The 23,176-nt window shown below is 41.5% G+C and overlaps 2 protein-coding genes across 4 annotated transcripts in view; one reads left to right on the plus strand and one right to left on the minus strand.

Moving 5' to 3' along the window:
• Positions 1-405: 405 nt before the first annotated feature.
• On the minus strand, positions 406-21,296 carry LOC138962628 (TBC1 domain family member 20-like). Of its 2 annotated transcripts, XR_011454568.1 has the most exons (11): positions 21,049-21,296; positions 16,028-16,773; positions 15,374-15,550; positions 14,143-14,223; positions 13,730-13,824; positions 11,880-11,971; positions 11,532-11,633; positions 10,406-10,547; positions 7,023-7,204; positions 3,853-4,650; positions 406-3,664 (listed from the first exon to the last, which is right to left on the minus strand). XR_011454568.1 is itself a non-coding variant. In XM_070334528.1 (10 exons), exons 2-10 carry the CDS (start codon positions 16,749-16,751, stop codon positions 4,461-4,463), a joined length of 1,785 nt encoding a protein of 594 aa, XP_070190629.1. In that variant the 5' UTR covers positions 16,752-16,773; positions 21,049-21,296; the 3' UTR covers positions 406-4,460. The 2 variants fall into 2 exon arrangements, 1 of the variants encoding a protein (XP_070190629.1); XM_070334528.1 differs by having other exon boundaries at positions 406-4,650.
• Positions 21,297-21,376: 80 nt separating this feature from the next.
• Positions 21,377-23,176, plus strand: part of LOC138962618 (diacylglycerol O-acyltransferase 1-like) — a 34,007-nt gene continuing 32,207 nt past the window's right edge. The window contains exon 1 of one of the 2 annotated variants that reach the window (XM_070334515.1): positions 21,377-21,496. In XM_070334515.1, coding sequence (XP_070190616.1) covers positions 21,390-21,496 — 107 coding nt within the window. In that variant the 5' untranslated portion in view covers positions 21,377-21,389. Of the gene's footprint in view, positions 21,497-21,765; positions 22,562-23,176 lie in introns of those variants that run through there. The other variant, XM_070334505.1, reaches the window with a different exon arrangement.

Below are 23,176 nucleotides of genomic sequence, written 5' to 3' on the forward strand. Positions count from 1 at the left end.
AGGTTAAACAAAATGAAAACAACAATACAAATATCAAAACGACTTATCCGAGAAGATGGCGATGATGTCCTCCAAGCGCAAGGATCTTTTTGCGCTTGGAGGACATCATCGCCATCTTCTCGGATAAGTCGTTCTGATATTTGTATTGTTGTTTTCATTGTTTTTAACCTGTTGAAGACCTTTAGGTCAAAACGTTGTTCATTGTCATTTGTTTGTATATTTCGTTGCGAGTCCAGTATATTAGGCATTACTCTTAGTTTATCATCTCGCATGCAGTCACTCCCTGTTTACTCTGTATGTTGCTGTTATTTGAAACAAGCAAGCTTCGATTGTACATGCCAGTGAACACACACACACACTTCCAAGGAACTACACGATACAGATCTACACAAAGTAAACACAATGCAAGATTACAAATTTGTTTAATGTGAGTTTGTATTGCAATTCCATGACAAGAATATTCAACAGGGTACAGGAAGGAATGGTTGTCAGAAACAAACAATTGATCAAGTGAAAGAAAGAATCGGATTCACTGCCTACAACTTGTCAAGATAAAACTGGCCTCATGTTTGCTTTATGTGTCTTATCGTAAAAGGAGATAGGTACAGCATATACATGTAAACAAAACAAACTCCACAAAAATAAAATAAAAAGAATAAAAATTTAAAAAATTAAAAAAAGGAGATAAGCAAAGCTACGCCTAAATTAAAAACAAAAGTCACTCAAGGGATGTTCAGTACTTACTGGCTAACATTATTTCTGTGACTGATATTTCCAAATAGTTAATGGAAGAGATAAAAGCATACACATCCACACTCATATCATGTTTAATACAATTCAAGGGTGCCACATTAAAATCGAAATATTAAAAGGAAAATAAGCAAAACAAATGAAATTTTGCCTTCATCAGGTTAGATGCAGGCATGGGAATTCCAAAATAGCAAAAACCCAGAAAATAGGCCGAGGTCCAGGGGCCGCACAGGCTCCGGTGGGGTACAGGGGCAGAGCTCCGTTGGGGGGACCAGGAAGGAAAACGAATTTTAGCATTTTAGACCAATGTTTTGATAGTTCTCGTGTAAGCAAATAATGGCTAGAGAGACAATAGTATACATATCATTTAATTTACTTTTTTTTTTGCCGCGGACAATTTGTATTTTCGCTGAAACGTTATTTCCTTTTTGTGGAAATCCGCAATTTCACGGACAATTCCCATGCCTGTAGATGACAATCATACAGATGACGGTACAGGGATCGCGTTTACCGCTAGTCTCCGGTATTTTACCGATCGAGATTCGCCAATACCGATAAAAACAAGAAGGGCAAAGCCCATACGACTCACATGCTTGACCTAAACCTAGCAATGACATCATACACTAAGAACTGCTTTACACATTTTTCCTACCAAAATACATGTGACATTGACCCAAGGTCAAGGTCATCCAAGGTCATGCAACACAAAGCTGTTAATTCAAGACATAGGAAGTACAATGGTGCTTATTGGCTCTTTCTACCATGAGATATGGTCACTTTTAGTGGTTCACTACCTTATTTTGGTCACATTTCATAAGGGTCAAAGTGACCTTGACCTTGATCATATGTGACCAAATGTGTCTCATGATGAAAGCATAACATGTGCCCCACATAATTTTTAAGTTTGAAACAATAGTTCAGGGTCAAGGTCACTTCAAAATATGTATACAATCCAACTTTGAAGAGCTCCTGTGACCTTGACCTTGAAGCAAGGTAAACCAAACTGGTATCAAAAGATGGGGCTTACTTTGCCCTATATATCATATATAGGTGAGGTATTCAATCTCAAAAACTTCAGAGAAAATGTGAAAAATGTGAAAAATAGCTGTTTTTTAGGCAACATTTATGGCCCCTGCGACCTTGACCTTGAAGCAAGGTCAAGATGCTATGTATGTTTTTTGGGGCCTTGTCATCATACACCATCTTGCCAAATTTGGTACTGATAGACTGAATAGTGTCCAAGAAATATCCAACGTTAAAGTTTTCCGGACGGACGGACGGACGTCCGGACGGACGTCCGGACGGACGTCCGGACGTCCGGACGTCCGGACATCCGGACGGACGGACGGACGGACGACTCGGGTGAGTACATAGACTCACTTTTGCTTCGCATGTGAGTCAAAAATGGGTGCTCAGTCAGACGTATTTTACCGATCGAGATTCGCCAATACCGATAAAAAAAATGGGTGCTCAGTCATTGGTTTGACCGGGGCAAAAATAAAGAGTGGAGAAAAAAATCCTTTATAAAGAATCCATGGTCTAAGAGAGAGAGAGATGATGCTTGGTGTCGCAAGGTCGTGTTAACGAAAACGTCAAAAATGATGTCAAAATAACAGCAGGATGCTAAAGCCGGCATGCATCATACTGAAAAATCACGTTAGCACACCAGCTCCGCTCTCTCATTCTCTCTCTCTCTCTCTCTCAGCGGCTGATGTGTTCATGTTGTGCGGCAGTCGCTTTGAAATGGGGGGGGGGGGGGGGGGGGGGCGCAATAACCCAAATTTATTCCACAGAAAACGTCTGTGTGTCAATGGCATTGATAAACATTGATTTAGTCATTGTTTGCCCTTGACTGGTTGCCTTGGCAGGTTGACCGATTGTCGTGAGAGCATTGTGGTCAGCTCATGGCATACCGGTGTGAAAGATATCTAGCGCGATCACTGGGCTTTACCATGGAAATTAAAGCCAGAAATTGTAGGTTTGGTCGCCAAAGACTGAAAATGTGGCGACAATGTGGTCTTGACCAGCGAGAGCCTGGTATCACATACCTACAGTATGTTCAATTTTTGAGTGCCTGCACTATGGCTGATGACACTTTTCCAATTAGGTAACTATAAGGTGTTTTTGACGGCTTCACTTGTAGGCATGAATGTGTGACCTCTTTTATAGCGTCTCTAGTAACACCAGAGTGGAATACATTTTTTTTTTTAAAGAATCCAAATACTAATGTGACATAACTGTCGCTGTAAAGATTTCAACACAGAATGAGAGGGTTAAAAGTAACAAGTTTAATTACAATGAGTTAAAATTTAAAATGTTATAAACATCTGATACAGATAGTTACGCAAATATCACAGTTCGATTTTCTCTTTTTCAAACACTTCCTCTATAATCCTGCACATACCTTGTATTACATTCTATTGCTTGTGAGGTGTATCATGCAAAAATCACCTTTGCATGACACGTTTCCACAGATCTTGATGCTTTTACTGCTTACTGTTTTTAATCCTTTTTTTGTCTTCCTAATTAGTAGTAACAAGGCTGCCATTTATAATACACCAGTCCCTGAAATAAAGCGTCGGTGCATTTTCAATTTAAAACATGTATAATTTACAATTGAATAATATTGAAAATGATGAATAAGTTAATATTGCAATAGATCTAGCATATGTATATCTTGCCAATTTGCATGCATCATTGGAACTTGTCCCTCATAAATCTAATGCCATCACCAGCAAATACTTCTGTCCTAAACTAGATTACAGTATGTTGGACAATAAGAATATTTACAGGAGGGCAGTTCTGCACACTAGTGCAAGTTCATATTGCACTAAAGATTTACACAACATCTACTGTTTGTTCAATAAACTTTTCGATTTTACAGGCCAGTGAATGCAAGCACACAGACATACACCTTCGCATTTATATGTGCAATCACATCGTTTGCATACAGACATACACCTTCGCATTTATGTGTGCAATCATATCGTTTGCACACAGACATACACCTTCGCATTTATGTGTGCAATCACATCGTTTGCACACAGACATACACCTTCGCATTTATGTGTGCAATCACATCGTTTGCACACAGACATACACCTTCGCATTTATGTGTGCAATCACATCGTTTGCACACAGACAAAAACTTCTTTTTAGCTCATTCCCGCACACCTATTTCAAGCATAACCCATAATGACACACAAAAGGGATTTTTACACAGTCCTCTGCATCAAGCCCTCACACACTTTAAAACAATAACCCAGCTTACATCTATGCTGTAAGAAGCACACCAGCTTTTTCTCTTCTTGCCTTGCTCAGAGTGAAAGTATTGCACACAGCTCACTAGACCATTGTTCGTGTGGTTGGTATCGAAGAGATCCAGTAACACGCAAAGAGATACACACAAAATATCAGCTGTTTCTTCCCTTCTTGCCTTGGTCAACCTGAAAACTGCACATTGCTCACTAAACATTATCTGTGTGGTATCCAAGACCTCCAATAACTCACCGAGAGATGCACACAACAGCTGTCTTTCTTTATGCCCCAGTCAAAGCGTTAACACAGCACAGCGCTCACAAATCAGTAAATATTATCCATGTGGTATCTAAGACCTCCAATCATTCACCGAGAGATGCACACAACAGCTGTATTTCTTTGTGCCCCGGTCAAAGCATTAACACTGCACAGCGCTCACAAATCAGTAAGCATCATCCATGCGGTATCCAAGAATTCCAGTCCAATTCCATCCCGGTATATAGCGCATAGGCCGCCACACTGACCACTGCTCCAAGCATCCAACAGGTAACCTTCGTGAAGGTCATATTGCCGTCCGGCAGCTTTCTCTCCTTTAGTCGCGCCACCATCTTGGCCCTGTGTTCTGCGGCCTTCTCTTGACCCCTGCAATTCAAACTGCCTTCTGTGTGTTTGCTTGAGTACCAACTACCAAACTTTAGGAACAAACAGTACTCTCTATGCTTAATCATGGGAATTCTTTTCCTGATAAAGGAAGTGGAACAATTAAACAGAAATCATGTATAAAAAAAAAATGGAAATCTACTTGAGCTCAACTGAAGTTACTGAACATCATCTACCCCTCGTACTGACCATAGATTGTATCAAGTGTTGTATGGTAGCATTAGTTAACTGCACATCATCTACCACTCGTACTGACCATAGATTGTATCAAGTGTTGTATGGTAGCATTAGTTAACTGCACATCATCTACCCCTCGTACTGACCATAGATTGTATCAAGTGTTGTATGGTAGCATTAGTTAACTGCACATCATCTACCCCTCGTACTGACCATAGATTGTATCAAGTGTTGTATGGTAGCATTAGTTAACTGAACATCATCTACCCCTCGTACTGACCATAAATTGTATCAAGTGTTGTATGGTAGCATTAGTTAACTGCACATCATCTACCCCTCGTACTGACCATAGGTTGTATCAAGTGTTGTATGGTAGCATTAGTTTACTGCACATCATCTACACCTATTACTGACTATGAATTGTATCAAGTGTTGTATGGTAGCATTAGATTACTGCACATTATCTACCCCTCGTACTGACCATAGATTGTATCAAGTGTTGTATGGTAGCATTAGATTACTGCACATCATCTACACCTCGTACTGACCATAGATTGTATCAAGTGTTGTATGGTAGCATTAGTTTACTGCACATCATCTACACCTATTACTGACTATGAATTGTATCAAGTGTTGTATGGTAGCATTAGTTTACTGCACATCATCTACACCTATTACTGACTATGAATTGTATCAAGTGTTGTATGATAGCATTAGTTTACTGCACATCATCTACACCTCGTACTGACCATGAATTGTATCAAGTGTTGTATGGTAGCATTAGTTTACGGCACATCATCTACACCTCTTACTGACCATAGATTGTATCAAGTGTTGTATGGTAGCATTAGTTACCCCAGAGTGAAGGTACTGCAGATAAATGTTTCAAAACATCGGTACCATCAAAAATTCAACAGACATTTTACAGTGTTGACCAGAAAGCTCTTTTCAATAATTTGTATCAGGACTTCCCTTTAGTTTTATATAAATAAAATGCTTATTGAGGTGACAACCCGTTTTTTGAGAATTCTTCCCAAAATAGGCTCACATTTTGTTTTCGAAAAATATCATAAAAATTCAGTGTCTTTTTTATTGCAAAAACTGTTCATTTTTTTTCATCACACCATTCAAAATTACCCCAGAATGTGAAATTTCTTTGTTATTTTGGACAAAATAAAAATGGTTGCCCCATGCTATGAAAGGTACTTCAAACTGAAACATTTTCTTTAAATCCTCACAGACCTCTTATCCTAATGGGGACATTAGCTGGTTATGTGCTAAAAGAAGTTGAAAGGTACGGTGGAACCTGCCCATAACGACCACCCAAGGGACCAAACAAAATTCAGGTACTGGTAGTTTTTTTTTATTTTTTAAAAAAATTTTTATTTTGCTTAACGCCCAGCCGACCACGAAGGGCCATATCAGGGCGGTGCTGCTTTGACATATAACGTGCGCCACACACAAGACAGAAGTCGCAGCACAGGCTTCGTGTCTCACCCAGTCACATTATTCTGACACCGGACCAACCAGTCCTAGCACTAACCCCATAATGCCAGACGCCAGGCGGAGCAGCCACACGATTGCCAATTTTAAAGTCTTAGGTATGACCCGGCCGGGGTTCGAACCCACGACCTCCCGATCACGGGGCGGACGCCTTACCACTAGGCCAACCGTGCCGGTCCCTGGTAGTTGTTGAAGGACTAATCTTCTATTTCTATATTGAGGAAAACACCCTCGTAGTGGATTCTTTGAGGTCTTGGTTGTGGGCAGGGGATCTTTATGGAGAGGTGGTTGCCAGGGCAGGTTGGACTGTTCTTAATTAAGGACAGGCTTTAATTGATTGTCTCCCAGGTACGGGTATATACATACCCACTCATATGGCTCTATCTGACCAGGTACGGATATATCCGCTCAGACTGTTAGCTTCAGTCGCTTCCTGTAACGTTGATCTATCGCCTGCATTTCAGCGTGTTGATACAGTTTCTACACAGTTACTACAACTCTGAGTGACCAGCTGCAGCACAGCTGGTCTCGGCTACAAAAAACTTGGTCAACATAGGTGGGGTAGAAAGTGTTAATTGAGCCAACGGACCGAAAACTCAGTGCTAAAGCTCCGTGCAGCCAGCTTCGCGTAGTCAACTTTGCCCAATTAATGACAGGCTTAAATGCCAACTAACCTTGTAAATCGTTCGAGCGCCTCCTCGGCCAGAGTAGAGGGAGGATACTGGAGGTAGAGGTCACCGGCGTAGCTCAGCAGGTGCTCAAAGGGCAGGGTGTCCGAGACTTTGGACAGCAGTTTAAACTGCGAGGCCATCTCTTGTATCGTGGCGAAGATCTCCCTCTTCCTGTGCAGTATAATCTGCACACACATTCTGCACTGATCCAAACACAGGAAGACTGCCAACGTTCTAAAACTCACAATCCAACAACAAAAATGGCAGATAATCGGAACGTTTATTACTGACAAAAGGTTTGGTTTTGTCAATAACAAACGGGCGGGGATGTAGCTCAGTCGGTAGCGCGCTGGATTTGTATCCCGTTGGCTGCTGTCAGCGTGAGTTCGTCCCCATGTTCGGCGAGAGATTTATTTCTCAGAGTCAACTTTGTGTGCAGACTCTCCTCGGTGTCCAAACACCCCCCGTGTGTACACGCAAGCACAAGACCAAGTGCGCACGAAAAAGATCCTGTAATCCATGTCAGAGTTCAGTGGGTTATAGAAACACAAAAATACCCAGCATGCTTCCTCCGAAAACGGCGTATGGCTGCCTAAATGGCGGGGTAAAAAACGGTCATACACGTAAAATTCCACTCGTGCAAAAAACACGTGTACGTGGGAGTTTCAGCCCACAAACGCAGAAGAAGAAGAAGTCAATAACAAACGTTCCAATTACCTACCATTCTTCTTGAGTTGCTGGAGTTGCAATCCGTGACTGTATGTACAGTGGAACCCCCTTTTCCCGGAAACACCGCCATACAACATGCTATCTATACACCGCCATACAACATGCTATCTATGATATCCGTTTCCGTTTCTACCGACTTCCTGCGAGATTTGAACGTTTTATAATTTGGAAAAACTCACTGTGGTCACTTTGCTATGCGATTCTTTCAAGTATAAAATTGACAGTTACTTCCCATGTTGGGGAGGCAAAGGGCGAAAACAGATAAAGATAAAACATTAGAACAAACACCGTATATCTCGCTTTAAATACAAATATTCTTTCTCACCTGCAAGAATTAAAATCACATATTTTGTTCTCTTATCTTCATCATCTTTGAAATGTAAAACTAGTCTACATCATGCACTCAGGGCATACACACAGAGCCAAGCTGTGTTCTGTCAGAAATATCTGATAGCACATGGATTGGTAAGCACTGGCTGTTCAATTTTGGTATGTGACCAAGTGGAGGGATGGCCTTATCACTTTCTGGTCAGACCTGAGTGTGTCTTTATATGAGGTGGTTAGCATGGCACACTGAAAAAGTGGGCAGTGCCTTATCGGCCACATCAACAGGCGCAATGGCCTAGTGAATAAGACGCCGGCCTCCTGTGCGGAAGGTCCCATGTTCAAATCCCGGCGGCGCCTGGTGGGCTAAGGGTGGAGATTTTTCCGATCTCCCAGGTCAACTTATATGCAGACCTGCTAAGGCAAAAAAAAAAAATTGTCTGCTTCTGGTCACCCGACCGACCCTAAATTTCGGCGCCGACCCTAAACTTTTTTTTTCCAAACTCAAAATTTTCCCATTTGTCCAAGCTCAAGATGTAAGATGTCTCAAGTCTTCTTTTCTGTTTCATCATGGAAATATCAGACCAGGTAAACAAAGAAAAACATGTCATACTCTTTCAGTCTTTGTCACAGATTTGTAAATGTGTTGAGTGTCTTGTCTCTATGTATAGTGAATCCAGTCTCTTTGCGCGATTTTTAAAGTTAGTTTTATTGGTCTACATTTGGGGGAAAAAAAAAGAAAAAAAAAAATCCCTGCCTACCTACCTACCCTATTTTTTTTTAGCCATGTTACCAGAAACGGACAATTTTTTTTTTTGGCCTAATGCCTCAACCCCCTCCGTGTGTACCCCCAAGCACAAGACCAAGTGCGCACAAAAAAGATCCTGGAAACACAAAAATACCAAGCATGCATCCCCCGAAAGCAACGTATGGCTGCCTAAATGGCGGGGTAAAAACGGTCAATCACGTAAAAAACACTTGAGTGAACGAGGTTTCAGGCCATGAAATAAAATAAAAAGTCGCGTAAGGCGAAATAATAACATTTAGTCAAGCTGTCGAACTCACAGAATGAAACTGAGCGCACTGCTTTTTTCACCAAGACCACATACTGGTAGTTTCGTCAGTCCACCGCTCGTGGCAAAGGCAGTGAAATCGACAAGCCATGCAGAATAGTGTGGTAGTAGTCGTGCTGAGCAGGATAACACGCTTTTCTGTATGTCTATTCTTTTTAGCTTACTGAGTTTATTTTTAATCCAAACATATATCTATATGTTTTTGGAATCAGGGACCGACAAGGAATAAGATGAAATTGTTTTTAAATCGATTTCGGAAAATTATTTTTAATCATAATTTTCATATTTTTAATTTTCAGGGCTTGTAATCCAAATATAACATATGTATAAGTTTTTGGAATCAGAAAATGACGAAGAATAAGATGAAATTGTTTTTGGATCGATTAATAAAAAAATAATGTTCATTACAAGTTTCCGATTTTTAATGACCAAACTCATTAATTATTTTTTAAGCCACCAAGTTGAAATGCAATACCAAAGTCCGGCCTTCGTCGAAGATAGCTTTGCCAAAATTTCAATCAATTTGATTGAAAAATGAGGGTGTGACTTTTACAAAAAGCCGGATATGACGTCATCAAAGGTATTTATTGAACAAATGAAAAAAACGTCCGGGGATATCATTCCCAGGAACTCTCATGTCAAATTTCATAAAGATCGGTCCAGTAGTTTAGTCTGAATCACTCTACACACACACACACGCACAGACAGACAGACAGACAGACACACCTATACCACGACCCTCGTCTCGATTCCCCCTCTATGTTAAAACATTTAGTCAAAACTTGACTAAATGTAAAAAGAAGAATATATGAGCTGGTCAGCATGGCACACTGAAAGAGTGGGTGGTACCTCATCTCATATGTGACCCTCCACCACGTAATAAGTTGCATGTCACCTCGCGCGGTTCTGCGCTAGGCTTAATAAATATAAGTCCGGGAGGTGTCTGGTAACAGTGTGAGGGTCCATTCTGATAATCATCAGTCCACGGTCATTCACGTAAAATTCCACTCGTGCAAAAAACACGAGTGTACGTGGGAGTTTCAGCCCACGAACGCAGAAGAAGATGAAGACCTGAGTTCTGGATGTGTGAGGGTCACCTTAGTCACAGGCTTATAACTCAAAAAGTTTTTGCTCTTTTCTAAAACGGTTTTCACCAATGGATAGAGCATAAAAAACTCTTTAGGAAAATGTAAAAATATGAAAATCATGCAAAGATGACATGCGACTCATTCCATGGTGGAGGGTCACATATGTACTCACTGCGCTCATTACATAGACGGGCATTTTGGGATGACAGGCGATGAAAAAATCAAAGATGCGAAGTATCGAAGCGATGTCATTCAAAACGTGACCAAACCAAGTCAGTAGCCAACTGACGCAGAAGACACTCCCCAACTCTGCACTGAAAACATAAATACCAAAGTTGAACCAAATGAACAAGAATTTAAATCTAAAATAGTAACAATGGAAAATAAGTTTTTGCAATACACATGTCCTCTTCTTACATGCATTCTTCTTTGTGTTCTTCTGCGTTCCCAAATTACATGCATTCTTCTTTGTGTTCTTCTGCGTTCCCAAATTACATGCATTCTTCTTTGTGTTCTTCTGCGTTCCCAAATTACATGCATTCTTCTTTGTGTTCTTCTGCGTTCCCAAATTACATGCATTCTTCTTTGTGTTCTTCTGCGTTCCCAAGTTACATGCATTCAAAAAGAATAAGCTGCTCTCATACTCAGTCTGAAAGCTTCAAAAGTTGAGAACACAAAAAACTATCCAAAGTGGCAGCAGCAAAATCTAATGAGAACTGGTTCAGAGGTCAGACCCCAACCTGCCGTACCAACTACCACCCACCTACCAAGAAGAAGAAAATGGAGGAGAAGAGGAAATAAAGAAGGAGAAGAAGTAACAATGAAGAAAATATAACTATTAAACAAAGAAAAATATTTGCAGACAACCAGATTTTTCTTCTCTTCTCTCCTTTTGTCAACACTCCACGCAACATATAATAATAATAATGCAAACTTTTATAGCGCTATTCTAGAAAAATGTCTACTCTTAGCGCTTTACAATACATACATCGACCAAGCATACTATACACGCACAGGCAAAGAAACCGACCAAACATAACCAACAAACTATACATGCACAGGCAAAGAAAACGACCAAACATACAATACACGCACAGGCAAAGATAACGACCAAACATAAACAAACATACTATGACCAAACATAACCAACATACTATACGCGCGCAGGCAAAGAGAACAATCAGCACATGTAATAATTACTGACAACTAATAATGCAGGCATACAATGACAGTCCAATACACAGCCTAAGCACAAGAACCACAGTAGGCTTCTATGCAGAAAGACAAAGTCTACCAACCCTTCCAGGTACGTCAAGAGCTCGGGGTTTGCCCTACGTATAATGCATGGCACATATTCCAACAACAGTTGTGTATTGACCATGGTGCGCGCCATGAAGTCTCTGTAAAAACCATGGTAAATATTCATTAGTTAAAGAATTTCCCATTTAAAAATAAAATTCGAAAATTTCAATAATAAATTTTCATTTGATTAATATACTTACCCAATGATCATAAATGCATTTACTGTGGTCTCACATGCTAGGTGTCAAAAACTACTCAAATGACCTGCCCTTGAAAGGGTGGTAACCAAGTTAAAAAAAGACGCCATGGCCGTAGCATGTAAGGTGCACTGGAGAAAGGCTTACCTCAAATGACCCTGCGAGAGTTTTTCTACCAATGCAAATGCCAGGTCTTCATCAACAACCAATAAGAACGTCACACAGATGTCATGAAACCCCTGGAACAGAATAAAATTAGGCCTTCAATAGCAGGTTACACTGGTATGTCAGATTGCTGTCTCAGCTTGAACGGACCGGTCATAACCATGTGATCATTCAGTGATTATCCAAACCACTATTTTTCTGCAAGTCCAGTCCACCCTCTCACACTCACTGAAACACTGTTCAAAGAACTATCAACAAGTATGTGCGACCGGCTGAGGTTTAATTGTCAAAATATTGAGATTTTGCCCGTAAAATATCAGAAATGTCCAACTGACATGATGCCATTCCCTATTATTCACACCACCCATAGACCAAATAGCCTGGACCGCCAACTTACGTCACGTGACCCTTCGAGGTTACGATGCTCGACTTTCAGGGGCGCTTAGCGTCCGGTTTGAAAGGCCAGCGATTCGAAGACAGTGAAAAGAAAGCACGCTCCAGTTATTTGTGACAATGGGAGGTGACAATGAACTGGATTTTCCAAAACTCCAAACTAAACTTTACAAAACTCATCGAAAAACATGTTCCATATGCACTTTAGCTGAGTTTATTTTAGCATTTTCAGAACTTACCTCGGCAACTTCGTCCATGTTTACAATCAGACATGAGACCAGCAAATGTTCCAAAAGTAGGAAACTAAGCCGGGGTCCAGGGGCAACGCCCCGGTAGGGGGTTCAGGGGGGCCTTGCCCCCCTGACGGAAAATGAATGTTAGAATTATCAAGGCCATTTTGGGGCCTCTCCTGATAGCAAAAAATTAGATCATGCCTTTTTAAAAAGCCATAAAAACCACAAGAATAATATGTTTTAGCATTTTAAACAAAAGTGTAATTTATAACAATGACACACACACACAAAACTTACTTGAAAACTTTCAGAACCAACTCATTTTTTCCACCAAGTCCGTATTTCACCACGCAGTGGCCGTTGTCGCACCACGTGCACACGGCCGGACCGGGAATGGATATCTTGGCAATACTGTCGCCAATGAGCTGGCGCCTTTCTTGTTGATAATGACAGTCACTTCTTCTGACAGCCAGTTGGCTTTCCACTTGTTTTTCACACTTTGGTCGTCGATCGTAAGAGCTTCCACAGCCGACAAAACAATACGGAATCCAGACGCCATGATGCTACATTTTTCACCTTCGGCGTTTGGAGATCGGCAGCCAATCAAAACAACCCGCAAACCGCCATCGGTGAATAATTAAGCCTAGGCGATAATCGTCGGAGATCGACAGCCAATCAAACGCGACCCATGATACTGCTATGGGTTCACGCGAGTCCTGGGGTGCGAATGCACTGACTTCAGATGCAGACAGCTTCAGCTGAACGGTTCATAGCACACCCCCCCCCCTTTTTTTTTCTCAACGAATTTGCATCGATCTCAAGAATGGTCTGCAAGCTAAGGAAAATATCGGAATTCCGATAAAATTCGGACCAGTCCCATGTCTGTACAATCGACACCGGATATGACATCCCCCTGATTTATGAAAGGCCATGTAAGCGTAGGTTCCTAAATGCGAGAGGCCGCTACCTCGTAATAAAGAGAAAGAGCGGAGAGAGAGCTAGTTGGCGGTCCAGGATAAATGGTTTATGCATCAGCATACAGTGGTACATGTACCTGCAATCTGAGACCCCTTTGCAAAGAGATCAACTCCCAATAAAGGACACTTTCTTGTTCTTTTCTCTATCAACTTGACTAAAAATGTATCTGCCATGAAAGGACACCTGCGATGCATAGACACATTTTGCTGGTCCTTTTTTTCACTGTACCTGATAGTAATGTAGTTCTGGATGCCTGACCAACACTCGCATGATGACATTCACAAGTTTGTCCTGGAGAGATAGCCTGTGGTTCTCCTCCATTCCTGAAAAAATCACCCATAGATACAGTCAGTGACAGCTTGCATTCTGCATTTTCAGCGTGAACATTCGGGGACAAGGTTTTCAAACAAACACCCTGTGAGGGGGAGAATAAGAAACGATTCCCACTCAATAGACGAATTGTGAAAAGAACTCCAACGAGTTTGTATTGGTTGTGGGATCGTGACCTTTTTTGCAAAACCTCGTACAAACATTTTGGTCGGTCCTTTGGGTGGTGCTTAAACTTTAAAGATAAAAAGGTTTGACTGGATCCTAAAGAAGGAAAGGACGGGGAGAAGGAGGACAATGGTGAAGATACTGACCAGGGGGAAACCTTTTGATAGATCTGTTGACGTCCATCACAACCTGACTGTAATCCTTGTGACCTTTCAGAACCTCTTCATCTGTAAAACAAACAAGGCATCATTGCAGTCTTCAATACATAAAAATACAATACAAATCAATTGTTTTATTGTGGAATCAAAGAGGCATTTTTCATTTTGCTCGTCACACACATTGCACAAAGATTAACACATTGAACTGCCTGCATTATAGTTATTTGTATTTTTGACCAAAATAAAATATTTGTACACAGATTGAGATAGTGTTCCTCCAAGACTGCACGAGCAGTCAAGGTGAACAATACAATGACTGCAGTGATCTGTGTATAATGTCCTATTTTGGTACAAAATACAAATATTATTTATGTATCGATCGATTTTAGTTAGAATTCATTTTATTTCTTATACTCCAACGCAGTACTAACAGGGCCTGCCGCCTCTTTTGAAGTCTGGACTAGCGAGTTTTTGTGGGACTCTGACCTCACATGGCTCAAAGAAGGAAAATCCAATGTTCAATTGATACATGGGTGAAACTGATCAGAATTAAAAATAAGGAAAATGAGGCCAGGGTCCAGGGGCCGCCGAGGCCCTGGTGGGGTGCAGGGGCAATGTCCTGCTAGGGGGCCCAGGGGCGCAAAGCCCCCCCCCCCCGGAAGAAAACGAAAATTAAGGCTTTTAATGGTAAAAGTAGACCTATCCTGGTATCTCAAACACACAAATTTGCACATTAAACAATGGTAATAAATGCCAAACTGTAGTCCGATAATTCGCACGCCCAGTGAAACAAACTTACAAAGACTCAGCGATGTCCAGTCACTGTGTTAGGGGAAATACGGATCGAATCGCCGGCGAATTATTATTTTTTTTAAAATAAGTTATTCCTTATTTGACCAATTTCCGCCCTGGGGCGAAAAAGTTTCACCCATTTTGATAATAACTGACAAATTTCAGAAAAGCATACCAAGCTCTCTCTTGCTCTCCCTTTCACTCTCTCTCACTATCACACACACACGACTCACTCACTCACACCACTCACACACACACACGACTCACTCACACGACTCACTCACACGACTCACTCACTCACACATTCACACGACTCACGCACACACACGACTAACTCACTCACACGACTCACTCACACGACTCACTCACTCACACGACTCACACACATTCAGACAGATAGAAACATAATAGAAAAGCAATAACAGACCAGGTTTAGGAGCAATGTTGTTCACGTTGACGTTCAGGATAAGGGGCCATACTCTTTGTCGGAACTCGGCGTTGAGCAGTCCTCCCTGGCTGATGGACAGTTGTCGAAGCTCATTCACGTCAACGGGATCTCCGCTCAGTATCTCCTGTATGCGCCTAGCTTTCCGACGATAAAAGGCTGTGGACAAAGGGTCTTTTTTTTTCTTTTTTTTATTAAAGTCAGGTACATAGTATTAAAAAGGTGAACACAGACATCTAAAATAATGGTCACAATTAGACAACAGAATTGACCTGCATCAATATACTGTATGACTATAACTAAGGAAAACACATGAACACATTTGACTTAAATGTGCGTTTAAATCGGGTAAGAGGGGTCCAGGAGAGGTCTTTTTGGAGTATGTTATCACTAACAGTAACAGAAATTACAATTGAGCTAGAGAAAAAAGAAAAATATGGACATTGGAAAATTGAAAAAGGCCTGAGTGTACAAAATTAAGAATTTAGAGTATTAGCAACTCCTCAGAAAAAGGCATGACTACACAAATCAAGCATTATCAGCAACTCAGCCAAAATCAAAACCAGATAACATGCGCAAGACAATGCAAAACACTGAATTTAATCAGTTTACTTTTAATCAGTTTCATTAAGTTACCTTGACTTAGTTGCACGTTTCCGCCGTTAGCAAATAGGTCTACTGGCCGTAGAACTAGCACGTTCATGTGCTCATGGTCACATCTATCGTGGCCGAGGTCAGACAAGTCTCTGTCTGTGTCATCTGCTGAGGCCCCTGTCGACTCTTTGTTCACAATTGAAAACTCATTTTCCTTGTCCGAATGCTCTTCATCTTTTGAGTCGAGAGTCTCTTGTTCAACAGTCTCTTTCATGTCTTCTGGGTCCCTGTCCAAAATGGCAAATTCCGCATCATCTGAAGACTGTTCCTCCATTTTTTCTTGGTCATTTTTCTCCAAGGAATTTCTGCCATCTGATGACTGGTTCTCCATATCTCTGTTGCCAATGGCAATGCTACTATCCACAGACAAATCTCTACTTTCTAATGAAAGGTCCTTTGCTTTTCTGTCGATCTCAGACAAATCTTTCTGACCTGATGATTGCACATCTGTTGCCTTGCTGATTTGATGGGAATCCCCATGAGCGGCTGCCTCTTCCTCTGCTTCTCTGCCAGTGTCTGGCAGATCTCTGTGATGTAATATGTTCTGGTTCTCATTTCCTTCTAACAAATCTGTGTCATCTGCCTCTGTTATAGCCCTGTTGGAATCTGAAACCCCTCCGTCGTCTTTTGAAGGAGTCGCCTCTACTTCTGTTGCTAAGTCTGGAACTCCTCTCTTCTCCATTGGTCCTTTCTCCTTCTCACTCATCCTCTTTCATGTATGTATCCAACTGTATGAAGAGAAATAAATGTGTTAAGTGCAATTCATATACTGCAAACAGTAAAGAACCCCTCTCATACATACTGTAAAAATAAAATAAAGCCTGAGTTACCTGAATTCGGCCCTTCATTTGAGAAAGACTGTGAGAAACAAGCTAATCTAGCCATAGTCAGATATATATAATATCTTTATAGTTGCAGTTATAGTTACATGTAATAGTTAAAACTTTCGAGATATATATCTCTCTTTATAGTTGTACCGTACTTTCCGGGTGACAAGGCGCTACAGCGCATAAGGCGCACCCCCTTCTTTTTAACAAAAATTGTAATCCAGTCACCCATTGGGCGCAGGGGGCCGATAGGGCGCACCAAAATTGAAAAAGTATACCGGTAACAAACGGTCGAAGAATGAAAATAAGCCGCACATCAAAGGAAGAATACAGAGTGGAAATGACCCAGTTTTTGCCATGAGAGGTGGTTCCCCTGTCATATCTGAGAGAGGAAACACTTCCTGCACCGCCTGGAACCAATTAGATGAAGAAACTGTAACCTCGGCATCGACCGAGAGCTTCAAGTCGGCGCTGGCAGTAGCCAGACGACGATAAAGAACTAGCTGCGCACCCCCCACTCCGCTGCAACAATGCCAGACATCTGGATGACTTGTTCTACAAGTGCAGCGTAACAGACAGATACAGAGACAAGACGCAGGGGTCGAACTCGAGGAAAAAAGTCGCGCCTTATGACCCGGAAAGTACGGTAGGTCTCTTTACAAAATTAGCAACAACAATAAAGCCTTGAAAATTCTTGGCGGTAGCTAAATCAATGTTGGATGTCAAGATGTATTCACTGAATTCAGTAAAACTATACAGACAGACGACGAAGACTTACAGTTACAATGAATGGACAAGCAATTAATACTGTACCTAGAAGTCTTTTTACAGTGGTACCTGAGATTAAAGGACACCCTTAGTCTTAAAAAATACCTCCATTACAGGTGGCCTTTCATTACAGGTGGCCTTTCATTACAGGTGGCCTTTCATGACAGGTATATTTTTGCAATACAGTGGAACACCCCTTTTAAAGACTCCCCAATTTAAGACTCCCTCTTTGTTTTTTCAGACTTTCTGTCCATAACCTCAATAAAATTACCTCCATTTTAAAGGTACTGAACTTGTCAAATCCATGGTGCACGGAGCCCCTGGGGCTTTTAGTCATACCTCAGGCAGCTATCCGTTAGAAGAACTACCAAGTTTCATTGACTTGCACCCAAAGAGTCAAGAACTGCGATTTTTTTACGAATTAATTTCGTACTCGGACCCGGCTGGTCTTGACCTATTTTTGGATCTAAATTTAGATCAGGTAGATCACCACATCATGCACAAAAAGACACATCACTAGCAAACTATGTCAGACGTCATGAGTTTGTGTAAAACAAAATGGAGGCCGGAATCACTCGTTTGAATCGAACTCCGACCAAACACCAACGTAATAACTAGGTTAATTTATGCACTCGCGTGAACAAGAAACTGTCGAGCTTCACAGATGTCGTCGTTGGGTAGTTTTGGGTTTGTTTTACTACCATAGGAGGATTTTTGAACTGTAAATGCACTCAGCTGCAACAAAAACGCAAAACGAAAGCTGTGAGCTGCACTGTGCCTTTAACTTTTAAGACCTGATTTTCTCCGATTTTTGGAGGTCTTAAAATGGCCCGGGTTTCACTGAAGACAAAGGGATGACAGCAAGTGTCTTTTAACGGAGGTGTCCTCCTAATCAAGTTAATGTCTTACCGTAGTGGACTCACATTGCCGGTATCAGTGTAAAATGTTATACTTTGAATCAGGCAGATAGCAATAAGCACTAGGTTCACTGACCTAGCTTGATCATTGACTGTACAGTATTATTACCCTTGGTGATAAAAAGTTCATAAAATTAGAACATTATCATTATTCATTGTGTTATCACTCGGCGCATCATAAGAGTGTATCATCACGTAGTAAAGCCTCCAATGCAGTCATGGCCTTCAATATGCAACCTTCAGTTACATCAGCCATCACAAGGTACGTAGTTATACATTTTATTATTAAAGTGAAGAAAAAAGGACAGCAGCTAGTGACTCAGTCACTGAGTGACAAGATTACTTTATGGTTTGAAAAACTAGAAAAACAATAACCAAAAACTTCAACAGCCACTGTTTGCGTTACAGTCTAAATCGTTTGTAAAATTAAATGTGAACAAAATGCATGCGCTATAATTTTGTCACAATAATATGAGACCCTGCTATCCATTTTCCAATCGGCATATTTTACAAGTATGAAACTTGGCTCTCAGTCTCACAAAATCTGGTTACCGGTACTCTGTCACGCCAACTAGTCAAAATGAATATATTGTAAAAATGTGTATACTAGTTTACTACCATCACACATAAGAAAAAAAATCTATCACTGTGACGTCAAATATCAACCAGCAGTTGCTAATTTCATTTCCCATATTTTCAAATGTTTACCAGTACAAACAAAATACGAACAAGAGGCGAAGCCTTCAAGGCTCACGTAAGAAATCGACAAACAGTAACACAAACTCAATCACTCCGTCACACATACACACAGTAAGCATAGGTGACACTGTGCAAGAAAGCGAGACACTAGATCTAGATCTGTCTGTCTGCATGTAGCCTACTTACAGGGACACGACTGCCAACTAGTCTCGGCCCGCTCAAAATAACAATGACCGAGACTTTCAGTAATTCCTTCACGTGTCATGACGTCTAACCCTCTTACGTCATAATGTGACGTCTTCAAATGATGAAATGTTAAAGTTTCTACCACAGACATACACACGCACAAACAAACACACACACACACGCACAGACAGACAAAGTTACGATCGCATAGGCTACACTTACGTGAGCCAAAAATGTCGTATGAACCCTGGTAATGATATTACAGATCCCTTATAACCTTGTAGTTGTACCATTTTGTTAAGTTAAGCCAGTCAAAAACATTCCTTGTTTTGACACGTGAAGAATACTGAGCTTTTTAATGACTAAATTAGGCATTTACTTTAGCAAACCCTAAACCAGTCCACTGCTTCACAGAGAATTGGTGAGTGAAGAGAGGAAGTACCGTTTCTTGGGCCATTCTCACTGAGAGGGAGGCTAGGATTTGGCAAGCGAAGGCGAGGATGCCTTGGCCTTGCTCGCTATGTGAGAAAAAATGGCGGTCGCGCAGCTGTTAATTCGATTGGCTGTGCATGGCTGTTTAATGACCAGTGCAGACGACCTTTTCGGTATCAACCAATGGTGCTTGATTCTGGTGTAGCTAGCCATCAAACCATTTCATATAAACTCTTGCATCCTAGCTCCGCGAACGGCTAGCCGCAAGCCATTCTCACATGAAAGAAACAGGGGACAGACACCAGTTTTCACAGGGACAAGAAATGCTTGGGATTAGCCGCTTACTGTGCAAGACAGGGAGGGCGTATGATACTATTTTGTGCTAGTCAGGCAAGAATTCAAACTAACATTAAACACGATTGGCTGATAAAGAGTCACGTCGACGCGTCAGAACAGCAAATGCCAGGATTTGCTGTTGCATGTGAATAGCTGCCATATTTCCTCGCATAGCGAGCACATTAACAGGAATACTCACGCAAAATCATCGCCTTCCTAGTAGCGAGAGTTCACCAAGAAATGCTCAAGATCCTTCCTAGCTTTCCTCGAATGCTTTACTTTTCAAATTTCATAGCGGAGAAATTGGGGACGGGAAATTCCTGGGGAATGAATGCAGTAACAGATTTGCTTTAATTGTTTTTGTTGCTGCTGTTATTGTTCTTGCTCTTGCTCATTTTCATGCCCATTTTTGAAATCACATTTTTTTTCTGTGGTGCAGCTGGTAGTATTTGTATTCAATACACATGGATAGATATAAGGTTTCCTACATTAGCCCTTTGACTTTGAGTGCTTGCATGCGTGCGTGTTCGCGTGCGTGCTACCCTGAGAAAAAGGTATTCTTTTCGTTTTACTTAAATATTCAGGTAAGGCTTCGGAAGAAAAGACTGCTAGAGAAAAGACAAAATGAATCAAATACTAACTTACTAAGTATCGTAATCCTGTTTGTCTTGTATAGTTTTTCAATCACATAAAATTGAAAAGGGCTTTGCAGGAATAAACTTTAACCAGATGTGTACGTCCTGGTCGCACGTTGATAACAGTATACCCACGTCTGCTAACAGATATGTGAGCCCATAGACCATTGGCTATTTGGTCTATGGTCACCCTGAGAACTTACCTGCCGTATGGTCGTGAGCGATATGCCGTATGGTCGTGAGCGGTTTACTTTTTCATGATACACTACGAGAATGATGACTGTGAACTACTCTTTCCGTCTTAACACACAATACGAATGTGTTCAGGGAGATTCATTATCTCTTTTTAAAGGTGAGTGCATCTCACTAGAAAATCAAACAGAAATTTCTGTATATATCACTAGGAAGGAAGCCCATCTCCTTATTTAACAGCATTTCGGTTTTAAGGCATTTTCAAAATGTGCAAATGTGTTCGTCATGAAAAAAAGACATCCCATCCTTTCTCAGGCGGTCTCCCTGACCTTTGATCAGCTTCCGGTGAAAGATGGCTACAACTACAAGGCGCGGTCTGCGGCGCACAACCAGTGTGTCTAAAGTGGAGCATGTTACTCGAGACGAAAAGAGGGCCAGAATCTCGATGCCCGACCAGCCGTAAGTAATTTTCGGTTTCTTGATGATTATTTTAATTATGCAAGTACTGTACAAACACACCCTGCACTTCCGTGTCGGCGATTGGACCATCGGCATCGGTGTGTTGTTTACATCGCGGCGACTGGGTGTCCGTGACATGCCCCATGCACGTGGATGCCAAAAATAGCTCCGCGCACCTCAGTGTCATGGTCGACCTACTTGGGTTTGGCGTGATCATCTAAATTTTCGCTGATGGCAAGCTGTCGCGGCACTCCGTCCGTGAACGGCGAGCAAACAGGAGGGCTTAGCGACTGTATACAAAAGAAGACGTCGAATTGATTTTAGGCTGCAGTTGCGCAAACTTCTGTTCGTTGTTTACCTTTCTCGTCTCGACAGCGGCAGGGAAGTTGTTGTTTTTTACTTGTGCTGCACGCTCTTTTTCACAATGGTCTGTGCGGATGCCGAGGGGTCAGCAGTGAACGGTGTTCGAAGACGTCGCTGCAGCAGTGTACCACGGTCATCACACATGACTGCAGATACTTTCTCACAGAACGAGCCAGGCTCCGGAGCATCAGCGACAGAAGATGCTGGTCACTTGTCAAACGGTAACCTGGGAAACAGAGGTCTGTCCAGTCAGGTGTTGAACGGGGGCCAGGCTGCAGGGGACAGACAAAGAAGAACAAGCTCCTCTTCTACAGACAGTTCCAACTCCCAGCTAAGGAAAAGAAGAACGGGGCGGGTGAAGAAGAAGAAGATTGGTACTGTGAGGAAGAACTGGGCAGCAGCAGTATCATCTCTGGCTGGTTTGACTCATGAACACCAGGCAGCGCAAGCTTACAGCTGTGTGGACTGTAACTCAGATCTCGCAGACAGTGATGTAGAGGTGTGCCAGGTCTGTTTTGGACTGCGGAAGCAGATCAAACACGCTGATAACGAGTACTGCCCGTTTCCTTTCCGCTTCGTCAAAAAGAAGTATCTTCCCCAGTGGATGCATGAACCTGAATACATGATGGCCCCCAAACCCAAGAGAAAACGATCCAACTCACAAGAAGGTCAGGCGAACAAGGATGGGAGCAATGACATTGAGTAAGTTGCTGGTAGTTTGGAGTTCTTTTGCGTTACTGAAGATGCTTTATTTCTTGTTTGAACTTTTCCGAGCTGATTGCACATTTATAAAGTTGTTCTGTTTCTCGTTAATTTTTGTTGTTGTAACATTTGTATTCATTTTTATTAATGTCATTTCTTATTTTATATTTAGTAGACCCATCCCCCACCCCTGTTTCTCTCATGTTCAAGATGGTTGGCTTAACTGTAATATTAAGACTAAGAGTGTATGAGGTATGTGCATTACAGTTTCCCTTTTACAATCCTGAGCTGTTTCGTGTTTGTCCAGATCATGTGCAATCTTCGTCGATTGAGAATAGCATGGCCAACAGTGCATTTGAACAAAGCATGGTTGTAAAATGAGTTATAATTTATACAGCTAAATTGCTTAAAATTGAATTAAACAAAAAAAATGTAAAATTTAATGTTCAGTGTATGAAGAAAAGATTGAAGCAAGGTTGGGAGGGGGAGAGAGATGGGAGGGAGGTGAGAGCTGAAATTCAATTAATTTTTTTTCACTATATAAAGACATTTTCCTTCCTTCCTGTCGACCATCATGCATCCCATGACAGATCCACCATGACAGATCTGCTGAAG

Source organism: Littorina saxatilis, linkage group LG1 (genome assembly GCF_037325665.1).
Source record: "Littorina saxatilis isolate snail1 linkage group LG1, US_GU_Lsax_2.0, whole genome shotgun sequence".
Classification (NCBI taxonomy): Eukaryota; Metazoa; Mollusca; class Gastropoda; order Littorinimorpha; family Littorinidae; genus Littorina; species Littorina saxatilis.

Bases quoted from the DNA above. Each gene is read 5' to 3' on its own strand.
- LOC138962628 (XM_070334528.1), bottom strand. From the start codon at position 16,751: ATGAGTGAGAAGGAGAAAGGACCAATGGAGAAGAGAGGAGTTCCAGAC. The intron at 13,825-14,142 runs GTCAGTATCTTC...TGATTTTTTCAG, and splicing joins TATCAAAAGGTTTCCCCCTG to GAATGGAGGAGAACCACAGG. The intron at 11,634-11,879 runs GTAAGCCTTTCT...TGGTTTTTACAG, and splicing joins CTCTCGCAGGGTCATTTGAG to AGACTTCATGGCGCGCACCA.